This window comes from Capra hircus, chromosome 1, assembly GCF_001704415.2.
Source record: "Capra hircus breed San Clemente chromosome 1, ASM170441v1, whole genome shotgun sequence".
NCBI classification, from domain to species: domain Eukaryota; kingdom Metazoa; phylum Chordata; class Mammalia; order Artiodactyla; family Bovidae; genus Capra; species Capra hircus.
In genome coordinates, this window is record NC_030808.1 from 152569152 (window position 1) to 152581688 (window position 12537).

At 39.2% G+C, this 12537-nt stretch overlaps 1 protein-coding gene across 6 annotated transcripts in view; it reads right to left on the reverse strand.

Moving 5' to 3' along the window:
- Positions 1-12537, reverse strand: part of ANKRD28 (ankyrin repeat domain 28) — a 210187-nt gene that overhangs the window by 16152 nt on the left and 181498 nt on the right. For all 6 annotated transcript variants that reach the window (XM_018053043.1, XM_018053058.1, XM_018053035.1 and 3 more), the window contains 7 exons: positions 9738-9849; positions 8786-8812; positions 8292-8366; positions 5368-5569; positions 4191-4278; positions 3845-3962; positions 3102-3321 (listed from right to left, as the gene is read on the reverse strand). In XM_018053043.1, the coding sequence (XP_017908532.1) occupies positions 3102-3321; positions 3845-3962; positions 4191-4278; positions 5368-5569; positions 8292-8366; positions 8786-8812; positions 9738-9849 (842 nt within the window). The remainder of the gene's footprint in view (positions 1-3101; positions 3322-3844; positions 3963-4190; positions 4279-5367; positions 5570-8291; positions 8367-8785; positions 8813-9737; positions 9850-12537) is intronic.

The following is a 12537-nucleotide window of genomic DNA, read 5'->3' on the forward strand; positions in this document are numbered from 1 at the left end:
TGTGCTCAGAGAGGCTAAATTCAGCAGTGATGGAGTAGGGAACTCACTTAAAGAAAACCATGTTCTCCAGAAGGACCTGGTAGGAATGTTATAATAATAAATACCAACTCTCCAAAGGACAGTTGCAACAGTATTTTTACAACTAAATGCTCTACCTGAGGAAAAATACCTTACTGTATGATGTTTCCAAGAGCTAATTCTCATTGATCAAAAAAAAAAAAAAAAAAAAGCAATAAAAGTCTGCTTCAAAATAGTTTTATCTCACTGATTTCTTAAATAAATTTCCCATCTCTAGATGTCTTACTCCTATTTGATTTTCCCTATACTTGTAAGATGTCAAATTACACTGTAATGCAAAGGAAGAGTTGAAATCCAAAGGTTTTTATAGTTGCAAACCTGCTCTGGCTAAAGATCTGGTATAGTTAAAAAAAAAAAAAAAAGGAAACTGACTAAGCTTTTGAATTAGCAATATATTTAACTATTCAAGTTTTCCATGGTACCATCAATATAGTGATGGTGTGATCACTCACCTAGAGCTAGACATCCTGGAATGTGAAGTCAAGTGGGCCTTAGGAAGCATCACTATGAACAAAGCTAGAGGAGGTGATGGATTTCCAGCTGAGCTATTTCAAATCCTAAAAGATGAGGCTGTGAAAGTGCTGAACTCAATATGCCAGCAAATTTGGAAAACTCAGCAGTGGCCATAGGACTGGAAAAGGTCAGTTTTCATTCCAATTCCAAAGAACAGCAATGCCAAAGAATGCTCAAACTACCGCACAATTGTGCTCATCTCACATGTTAGCAAAATAATGCTCAAAATTCTCTAAGCCAGGCTTCAACAGTACTTGAACCAAGAAATTCCAGATGTTCAAGATGGATTTAGAAAAGGCAGAGGAACCAGAGATCATACTGCCAACATCTGCTGGATCACAGAAAAAGCAAGAGAATTCCAGAAAAACATCTACTTCTGCTTCACTGACTACGCTTAAAGCCTCTGACTGTGTGTATTACAACAAACTGTGGAAAATTCTTAAAGAGACAGGAATACCAGACCACCTTACCTCCCTCCTGAGACACCTGTATGCAGGTCAAAAGGCAACAGTTAGAACCACACATGGAACAAAGGCCTGGTTCAAAATTGGGAAAAGAGTCCGTCAAGGCTATATACTGTCACCCTGCTTATTTAATTTCTGTGCAGAGTATATCACATGAATTGCCGGGATGAAGCTTACGCTGGAATCAAGATTGCCAGGAGAAATATCAATAACCTCAGATATGCAGGTTATTGCATATTATATAACACCACCCTTATCATAGAAAGCAAAGAGGAAGTAAAGAGCCTCTTGATGAAGGTGAAAGAGGAGAGTGAAAAAACTGGCTTAAAACTCTACATTCAAATAAGGAAGATCATGGCATCTGGTCCCATCACTTCATGGCAAATAGATGGGGAAACAGTGGAAATAGTGTCAGACTTTATTTTTTTGGGCTCCAAAATCACTGCAGATGGTGACTGCAGCCATGAAATTAAAAGACGCTTGCTTCTCGGAAGAAAAGCTATGACCAACCTAGACAGTATATTAAAAAAGCAGAAATATTACTTTGCTGACAAAGGTCTGTCTAGTCAGAGCTATGGTTTTTCCAGTAGTCATGTATGGATGTGAGAGTTGGACCATAAAGAAGGCTGAGCATCAAAGACCTTTTGAACTGTGGTATTGGAGAAGACTCTTGAGAGTCCCTTGCACTGCAAAGAGATCAAACCAGTTAATCCTTAAGGAAATCAATCCTGAATATTCACTGGAAGGACTGATGCTCAAGTTGAAGCTCAAATACTTTGGCCACCTGATGTGAAGAGCTGACTCATTAGAAAAGACCCTGACGCTGGGAAAGACTGAAGGCGGGAGGAGAAGGGGAAGACAGAGGATGAGATGGTTGGATGGCATCACCGACTCGATGGACATGAGTTTGAGCCAGCTCCGGGAGATGGTGATGGACAGGGAGGCATGGCATGCTGCAGTCCATGGGGTGGCAGAGAGTCACACACGACTGAGCTACTAAACAACAACAACAATCAGTATTCAGAGTTGCAAAATGACCAAATGTGGTCAATCCTCAAGAAGAGAGCAATGCTTTCTCAGAACAAAAGAATAGAGCTCTCAATTCTGATACAAGGATTAATATGAAAATTAAAATAGTGTATCTAGAAAATGCTCATGAAAATGTTTAAATTATTAATGTAACTTTGCAAGATTCATATTTCTCCTCTTTTACTACAACTCAACAATTATTTCTCAAAATGGTTCCCAGTAAGAGAATCACGTGAAACAGTATATTACAAAAAGATAGACGCCTCCTCTGTGGCGAGGCAGTTAGCTGAAGTTTAGAACAGCCACTATATTTATTTTTTTTAAGCAAGTGGATATTATATAAAGAGGTAATTTCTATTTTCTGTACGTTTTGAGGGAAAGTTGTTAGAATTCTCAGCTAGTTTTATAGATATGTTCTTATGACTAAAAATAACCTGAATGCTACATTGAAATTCAAAACAACAAATAAAAAATCCTTCATATCCTTGATAATATCCTAAGCACACACTTCAACAGAATTGATGTTTTACACTATACATAATAGAGTCAACTGTTATCTAAGATGAGCAAATCTCTCAACAGGCTGTTAGTTAAATTATCTTAGTGACATTTCAAAAGCCAAATCCTGTTTTTAACATCTGTGTGTTAAAAATAGCTTTATACTTCTCTCACTGACCTTTGGTGAGATTACCTGTAAAAGGACTAATGGTGACAATTATTCTCCCAGAAGCTAAGTCTGTCGTAACCATGCAGCCAAGTCACTTCACTGTGAAAGTATCCAAAAGTTTCTAGTTTCCACTTCTATGATCTATTCTACTAGGACTCCACTCTCTTAAAATGTCGACCATACATGTCACTGTTGATATAAGGATCCTAACTTGCAGAGAGCTCAGAAAGCATCTGCAGACGCCAGTCTAGCATCTGACACATTCTCACGGCAGTCAGAACGTGGCACGGCAGCTGTCCCTCTGTGGCACGCGACACAGTGGGCAGGGGATGCGGGTCTGTGTACTTAACCATTGTAGCAGGCCCAGTGGAGTGCTGTGTATCCGTGACTGTCCACCAGGGCTGGGTTTGCATCCGCAGACGCTGCTGACTGCAGAAGGGCTCCAAGAACACCGATGTGTCCACAGGCAGCTGACAAGTGTATTGGTGTCCGGCCCCTGCTATCTCGAAATAAGCAGTTAGCACCATGTTGAAGTAATGCATCCACACACTCTTCATGGCCTGTGACTGCCTGAAAAGAAAATTTTTGCATGCCACTGAATGCACTATGTTGGGCACTACATGCCAAGGACAGCGAACTAGGGATTTTCAAGTCCGTACTCCCCATGTCCTCTTATCAGGCAAGGCATTTACCATATTTTGAGTACTTTTTTTGAAAGTGGCTTGAGAATTTAGTTACAGCAGTGATTTTTTCAAAATAAGAGTAATATGAAAACTAGGAAAAAGGGCCTTTTAATTGAATGAAAATATTTCAAAGGTGAAAAAGATTAAAAATGTGTAAGAAAGAAAAGAAAAAAAATGCATAAGACTATTCAAGATTTTAGGGTTTTTAAATTTTGTTTCAATATTATCTTTCTCTGGATTAAGTTGTGCTTTGTGGTTGCTTAAAATCAGAGTTCAAAACCTGAGACAGCGAAAGAAACAGTAAAGATTATTTGGTAAAAACTTAATGAAGAGAAACAGAAACACAGCCTTGTTCAGTTTTAGGTAAAATGAGGTCATAAAAACTTTCAGGAAAGAATGCTTCTGCTTACCCCTCTGTGCAAGGCCGTCCTTCCCCACCTGTCTTTGGCATCGACGTTTGCGCCTTTGTTGAGCAGTGAGTACACACAGTCTGTGTGCCCGTTGAGCACAGACAGCATCAGAGGAGTCCTGGGCAACAACAGGAGCAGCTCCGTCACCACTGAGACCTCGCCCGTGAGAGCACACTGAGCTGGCCTGCTTTCTAAACAAGTCTTTCTGTGACTCACCTTTAAAGTACACTTAAAAAGCTGTACTGGACGTTGCTTAGTTACACACTGTGCCAGACTTGCCAAAATAGGGGCAAAAGTATGAAGACTAAAAATCCTTAAACTGATTTAAAAAATGATGAAAACTTACTGTCCATTTCCATCTTGAATATCTACTGCATTCTGTGGTTCGGCATTTCCTATTAGTAGCCGTAAGCATTCCGAATGACCATTTGTTGCTGTAAGGGATATTTATAAATTTCAGCAATTATATATACATATATAATGATAAAGTAAAAAATGTCCATCTTAAACCACATTTTCTTGATATAATTTTAGACTACTCATTGAATTAAGCAAGAAAGAAAATGCTCATGTGATTTCGCACTCTGGTGGTGGCAATGGCAATGTACTTCGGAAGGGCAGCCTACCCCCAGACACGGGGTGACACCACGATCAGACAGGTCAGTCACAGTCTCCTTTGCCAATGGCTGGTTTCAAGCTCTGCCCACTGAGACGTTCAGAAGTCTGAAGGGCATCTGGGAAATATTTTTCTCCCTGATAGTGAAAGTTCTCCTTCTTTCCTGATTTTAGATGTGATTCTTGTGGATTCTTCTAGGCAATTCGGTTTAGTCCCATCATTTTTTTCTTGTTTTTAAACTGATTCACTGATACTCAGTACACAGCAGCTAGCTACTGATGAGTGCACAGTGTACTGGGGATGAGAAACATACTCGACTAGGACTTCTTCACCTCTATCGGTCTTGAATTCGTTATTTAAAATGAACACTGCCTTGTAGTAATTCCTGTAGAGAGTGGTGACTCTTTATCTGTAGTGATACACAGAGAGTACCGAGTCATCACAGTGGCAGGGTTATGTGGCTTTCCATTTTCACAAACCCACAACATCACAAAACACTCCGTGAAGTAGTTCTCACATGGCAGACACTTTGTAACTCCTGCCTGATTAAATGTTTAATGCAGTACCCTGGTACAGTAAGTAAAATATTTATCAGTTGTTAAATGAAAGCACACACCAATGCAAGATAATTTCCATCAAAACGAAGCAAAAATGTATTATGCTTTTTTGGTGTTGCTGATAAAAGTACTTCAAAAGTTAGAGTATTATCCAATTTCTAAAGTAGAAAATATATTTTTTAAAGTGATATAATCTTGCTGTTATCTTTTCCCTGAGAGTAGAATCATTATAATTTTTACAATCAAAATGTTTAAAACAATTACCAGGAGTATAATATACAAGAAAGTGAAAAAGAAGAGCGTATTAGATGGAAAGTAGTAAATAAAATCGTTCAGAGTCTTTGACATACCTGCTGCATGTATAGGTGTTCTCTTCAAAACATAGTCTTTGACTAAGATTGAGGCTCCCTGATTAATGAGAACGTCCACACATTCTACATGGCCCTTAAATGCCGCCAGGTCCAAGGGCGTTCTTCCACTACTGTTCCTCACGTCGAGATCCAACAAAGACTGCACTAACACTTCCAGGGCTTGATGGTGACCATGATAGGCCTAGGAGCAAACGAAAAGACAAATTAAAACAATACATGTGTTTAGACTGACTAAGTTCTTAGAAACCCTGGAACATAAAGGAGTAAGCAAACTTGTCTTCACGTCATTGTATTTAAGATGATCCAAAACTTCTGTATTGATAATTAAGAAAGTTAACTAAAATTTTTCTGATAATCAATTAGTAGGCTGCAGTGTTAGGGATGATTATTCCACAAATAATACAAGTTCAAATGACAGGTGATCTTTTCACAAGTATACAACATCTGGTTTATGGCAGACACTCTGTGATGTGTGACGTGGGTTCTAAGGAAGACTTCACTCTGAGTCTCTGATTCCAAAGCCCAAGTTCCTCATCATAGTTCAGGACCCCACTTCACCCTGGCAGAATGCTACTACACCTCAATCATGAGGGAGTAGCAACTGAAGCTCAGCCAGCACTTGCGCCCTGTGATTTCTCAAAGTCAAATGATGACCCTATCCTACAAGGTGCCATATTTCAAACAAAAATTTTCTTTTCAAAAATATTTAAACTGAGCCCTGCTGGAATAATTGCTAGGTGCTAGGCACTGTCCTAGAGTACAGCAGAGCAAGAAGATTTTAAGATTTGTCTGAAACTCCCCCTTTACACAATCTGAAAAAGGGGCTCTCCAGAGAATTCACTTCAAAACCAACATGTCAACTAAACATCTATCATGCTTATTGGACTGGACACTGAGCAGGACATAAAGGCAACAAAGACGGTTCTGGTGGGGAAGGAATGTCTTCTCTGTTCACTCATGTCACCCCTTTTAGACAAGGAACAAGTAATTTTCTGATACTGTTCAGACCTGCAGCTTAGCACACACAAGCAAAACTGTAAATAATCCCGTGTGAACTTTCATTTAGAATTGAAAAATATAAAATCCTACCATGTTTGTGCTAAATATCACTTGCTTCTAAAAAGAGGTATTTAGCTAGAAAGAGGGCCCCACACTGTATCAAAGGGCTGTTAAGCTACTTCTTGTGGAAAATGTCACAAAGGACCACCAGGAGATAAAGCTTCTCTGGGCCTTACTGATCTCTTGATGTTTCTGACTCCTTCAAGGTGAAATGACTGGAGATCACTGAGCTCTACTGTCTGAGGATCACCTCTAGGCTTGTTCTTCAATATCAGGTCAATAAAATGACACCACTAAGAGAAGGACAGCTAGAGGCCAAGATGGTGTGCACAGGGCTCCTGTCCTCACGGCGCCTCTGACAGGGCTAGGACAGGGGCTCGGGTGTCTAGCATGTGTGAAGGCAGAACCAAGGCCAGTTTCCTCAGCCCTCAGGCCGGTGTGTCTTCACTGCAGCAAGCTGTCCCGGATTGGGAGTTTAGAAGGAAAAAAATCACTTAGGTAATTTCTGAAAACCACCCAGGGACAGACACAAAATGCCAAAGTGGTGGTCTAACCATATTTCACTGAACCTGATTATAAAAATCACAAAACTGTTTCCATTTCAGCTTAAAAATACTATTTGGCGCACCCCTGTTCATAATAGCACTCTTCGCAATAGCCATGGAGTAAAATGACTAGTTAAAAGAACTAAACTTTTGGAGAGAATGTATTCAAAAACTTGACAGAGTGCTTAGTCTGGCACCTAGTAAGTGTTTCAGAGATGAGGTGCTATTATTGTGAGAGTGAGGATAACAACGCGGGAAGAACTGCCTCGTCATCTGCTCAGACATCATTTCTTGCCACCCATAGTAAAATGGCTATTTTCTCCATGCTGGCTTTGCACTTCCAGATGACTTATTTACTATGCAGGTCTAGAAGAGTAGATAGTATTTCCAAAGACCCAAAGGGCAAGGAAGCAAGGAGCTTCAGCACGTCTTCTTAGCTATCTAGACCATGGTAGGAAGTACTGCTGGGGAGAAAGGGCCAGAAAGATAAGGCAGAAAATTCAGTGTACACGTGTCAGTGTCAGAAAATACGCCAGAAGGGTATTAGGACAAAAAATGACAGCATTTGTGAGAGGAAACAAATGGGTCACTGAACTTTTAGTGACACACAGTAAGTATAGACCCTTAAAACAGTTTACTGCACTTGAAACCAGAGGTCTCACAAACAGTGACAGTGCCCAATTCTCCTAACTCTCGAAGTCCCCCCACCTCCCACAACACGCTGTGTTTCAAAGATAATTCTTCTTTCAGCACAGAAGGAATGAGATTGAGCCCTGCTTGAAATTCTTAAGATCATTCATTCCTATATATGACTTAACTGTCACACTCTCTCCTACCTTCTCCTCTTAGTGATGGACATTAGTGAAGCTAGAAAATCATGAAACTAAATCCTATATCATGAGCAACCAAAGGACCAGTGAACACACTCTTACCACCCCCAAAATCACAAAGTAAGCAAAATGTTGTAGAAATGCCACAGAAATTACTGTTCTTGTATTATCTGCTTAAGAATGCAAAGCCATTCCACTAGGGCGGGTCATTTTAAAGTTCACATCTCAGGCATATTCTCTCCTTAGCGCAGGTCTGGGGGAAATTAAACTCATCCCCCCTTCCTTTTTTTTAAAGACAAACAAACAAAAGCACATTAAAGGATTCTCTGCATCAAGCAAGTTCTCACAGCTCTAATTCTACGACCATCATCATCAGGACCCAAAGTCCCCGGGCCCAGTTTGAGTCAGCACAGCTATGAGATATTTTCAGTAAACCACCCATCAAGCTGGCTGTGAAGGCAGTACTTACAGCCAAGTGTAAAGGGCTTATTGTTGCTCTATTGTCTGAATCACTCAGCATGTCTGTTCCCGATGTTTCCATTAACTGAGAAAGAAAAGAATTTTAAATGTCAGAAATGGCACTGTTAGACGTATCATAGCAGTTATTCCTGGTCCCCCTCCCCCAAGTTCAAATCCATTTTTAGAGTACAAGTGGATACTTGAACATGAATTTAAAAATCCCAAAACATTATATTACGAAAACTAAACTCAGAAACCTTACAGAATGGATTATCCTGAAAATCTGGACCACACACTAACAGTTCTGAGGGAATGGCTACAAACTCCGACTTTGACAGAAATGCTATTTAACTGCCACCAAGTAAGAACCGCCTCCATCCCCCTCCCTCACGAACATGATTTCACCATCTTTGTTCCCAGGAATGTGTCAGACAGGCTCCAGTTCAAGTGAGAGCAAATACTGAAATACTCTGAATAGTAGTGGGAAAGCTGAGTAATACTTACAACATCTAAAGGAGTTTCGCTTGCAATCTGAAATAAAATTTAAAATAAAAATATTGAGTTGAAGAAGCGGTCATATATAGTAAAGAGATAAATGCAAACTACATGTCTTTATTTACCTATGGCTTTGTTAAATTCCCTTCTGAACTTGTGCTTTGCCTCCAAAAACTTATAGTCTTTTAAGTAAACAACTGTACAATAGACCAAAAATCTACATACAAGGGTCTCAGATTCTAGTCTAGAAATACCATACTAACCTAAGGAAATAGTATTTCTGTAGCAGGGTTCTAAATGCTATAATGAGTATGACAACCTCCATTTTCTTTTTTTTATCCACGCTTCTTGAATTTTACTCCCCCTTTAAGGAAAGCAATGTTAATTTATAAGTAAACTTAAATGAAGAAACTTGTAATGTGAGGCATGTACCACACACCTGAGAATCATTTAACTTGCCTTTTGGTTTGGCTGAGTTGGGTGAATGGCGTATACATTCAGGAATGAGACCACATTGGAAATAAAAAGTTCCATTGCAGCCGACGAGTCTCCCTTTTCAGGACAGACTGCTATCAGACTGGGCCTTTCAGAACACCTAAATATGCAGGGGAATCTTCTCACAGGGACATGGTTTCTCACATATGACAAGGTTACAGTTCTTTAATGCCTTCTGGAAAACGTTTCACGAGGCAGGGGCAGTGAATGTTAGGTGGGCATAGGGGTTTCTAAGGGAAGGACACAAGGAGACCTCTCCAGAGATCTAATTTCTTTCTGTCCCCCTTCTCTGTGAAAGGGAGAGGGAATGAAAGGAGGCTTAATGAAGCAAGTGTGAATTTAAGATGGAAACGGATTCTAAAGACATTACAAGACAACTATTTCTTGATTCATCTACTCTCACTGTCATTACATTATTAGAACATAAACTCACACTGGTCCTTCCACAAGAACTCAGGATTCTTACCAGCTGAAGACACAGACGGTGACCATATGCAGCTGAATAATGAACGGCATTGTATCCTTGCTTGTCCCGGATCCCTGGATTTGCATCATTTCTTAATAAGTATTCCAGGCACCTATTACAGTAAGATATTTCAAAATTCTAAATCCTGCATTTTAACCAATGATAAAAACAAACTCAAAACTGGCAATTTTTCTTACCCTTGAATAATGTAAAAATGATGAATACACCTATACTACATAAATTTAACATTTAAATGACACTGACTGCACGTATCATAAAACTACAAATGAAATGTTCATAAGAGAATCTTCTTTATCCACAGCTTGTCCGTCTATGGCACCTGTCAGCCTACTCAGTGTTTGACAGATTAGACTCCCAGTGGTGGGAGGCTCGAATCTATCTGGACCACAGAATAAGTATGATATCTCATTAGGAAGCTCAAGAAAGGATGTAGAAATACCTCCCAAAACCAAGATCAGAATTCAAAGATCTTGCTTTAGAGAACTGGAAAGTGTGGGAAAAATGCACAGCTGGTTTACAGGTAACAAGAAAGATCTTCTCACAGGAAATACACTTTATTCCTGTGCTATTACACTATGAAGAAAGTAATTTTAAAAGGACTTTAAGATTCACAATTTGTTATAATTTTGATAACTGTTATTGTTACTATAGCCAATAAAAGAGTACTTCATTAGAAATTAAAAGATTTATCTCTAGAGTTAGTTTGATACCATCCACCTTGGACAAATAGTTTTTCACCTTTATGGTGAAATGGTTTCTGTTTATTCACCTTACAGATGGAGGTACAAATTCAACTAAATAATCTAAACACCATTCATGTTTTTAATTAAGTTTTCTTTAAAAGCACAAACATTTCACTCAAGGGCATATCTTTCTATCTTTAATCAAGTTTTCTAGATGTGAATGATAAAGCAGAAATAGTTGTCCTTACCAAGACTTGAATACAAGGCAGATTCTATCAGTGGAACAAACTATTTTAAGATAACTTGCTGATACATGAGTACAGGGAAAAAAAAGATTTATTTAAGGAAAGAAAAACAAGTAGGTTAGTTCATTCTTACTTTCTGAAGTAGGAGGGCAAGTCTCAAAGCACTACTTACAGTGACTAATTGCAAGTGTACAGCATTAAATGGTCTGAAATAATTCAACCATAATACATGCAGAAGTTCCTATCATATAATAGTTTACCTTCACATTATTAGATGACTTGTCTCCTACAGCAAAACAAAGACTACAAGTTGATTTACAACTATAAAATTACTTCTATTGCCATGCCTTTCAAATTTTGCGAAAGCAGTATGAATTTTCATAACTACTTTGTGAGCATTATCTTTAACAAATGAAAAAATTACTGACATTCAGGAAAAGTAAATCACTTGCTCCCAATCTTTTGGTTAGAAGCAAGGACTAGACCTTGTGTCTTTTCTTCAGGTGTTCTTTCCTTGCTACAAATGCTTCAGCACAAGGGTTAATGAGTTAGTGACACTTTAACCTGGGTGTTTATAAAATACCAAACCACAAAACTGCTTAATCTTGAAAATCTAGACCTCACTTCTGACTTGCAATTGAGAAGGCAGAGAGTCGACCCTCACTCTCACACTGTAAGTTAACACATGTTCATTTTTTAAAACTCAGAAAATTAAGACAGGGAAATTTTCTATGAAACCCTCGTTCCCCTAAAATTAACTATATGTATGCAAAATCTGGCGGAATATTTGTGGATAAATATCTCTTCCTTCCCCTAAAATTAACTATGCAAAATCTGGAGGAATATTTGTGGCTAAATACCTAAGTAATAAACCACACTCACTGGTAAATACTTTGTTTTCTTCATCTGTTAGACAAATTAAATATCTTGATCCCAAATAAGCCTCTAATTTAACCCGGGGAGATGCTCAAACCATTTAGATTCCTCCTTCTCTCCCTCTACCCCCAGGACTCCTACCACTTTTTCTGGACTGAATGCAACGCACGTGCTCCACGGCTGCTCAGAGCCCTGGCAGAGGAGCGTGTACCCACGGGCAGGGACTGTGGCCCTGTCAGCAGAGGCCTCCGACTCTCCCTGACCACAGGGCACACACAACAGCCAGTGCTTACATAAGACAGGCATTAACCAGAGTTTAAAAACTATGGCTCATCCGTATAGGAAGATGGTAACGTATCAGGTATTGTTTAAGCAATTTTGATGCTCTATCTCATATGACACTCTACCTCAATATGCTAGAAGAGACCAGTGGAGAAATAACTCCAGAAAGAATGAAGGGATGGAGCCAAAGCAAAAACAACACCCAGGTGTGGATGTGACTTGTGATGGAAGTAAAGTCTGATGTTGTAAAGAGCAATATTGCATAGGAACCTGGAAAGTTAGGTCCATGAATCAAGGTAAATGGAAGTGGTTAAACAGGAGATGGCAAGAGTGAACGTCGACATTTTAGGAATCAGTAAACTAAAAGGGACTGGAATGGGCGAATTTAACTCAAATGACCATTATATCTACTACTGTGGGCAAGAATCCCTTAGAAGAAATGGAGTAGTCATCATAGTCAATAGAATCCAAAAGGCAATCGCAAAAAACGACAGAATGATATCTGTTCGTTTCCAACACAAACCATTCAGTATCACAGTAATGCAAGTCTATGCCCCGACCAGTAATGCTGAAGAAGCTGAAGTGGAACGGTTCTATGAAGACCTACAAGACCTTTTAAAACTAACACCCCAAAAGATGTCCTTTTCATTATAGGGGACTGGAATGCAAAAGTAGGAAGTCAAGAGACACCTG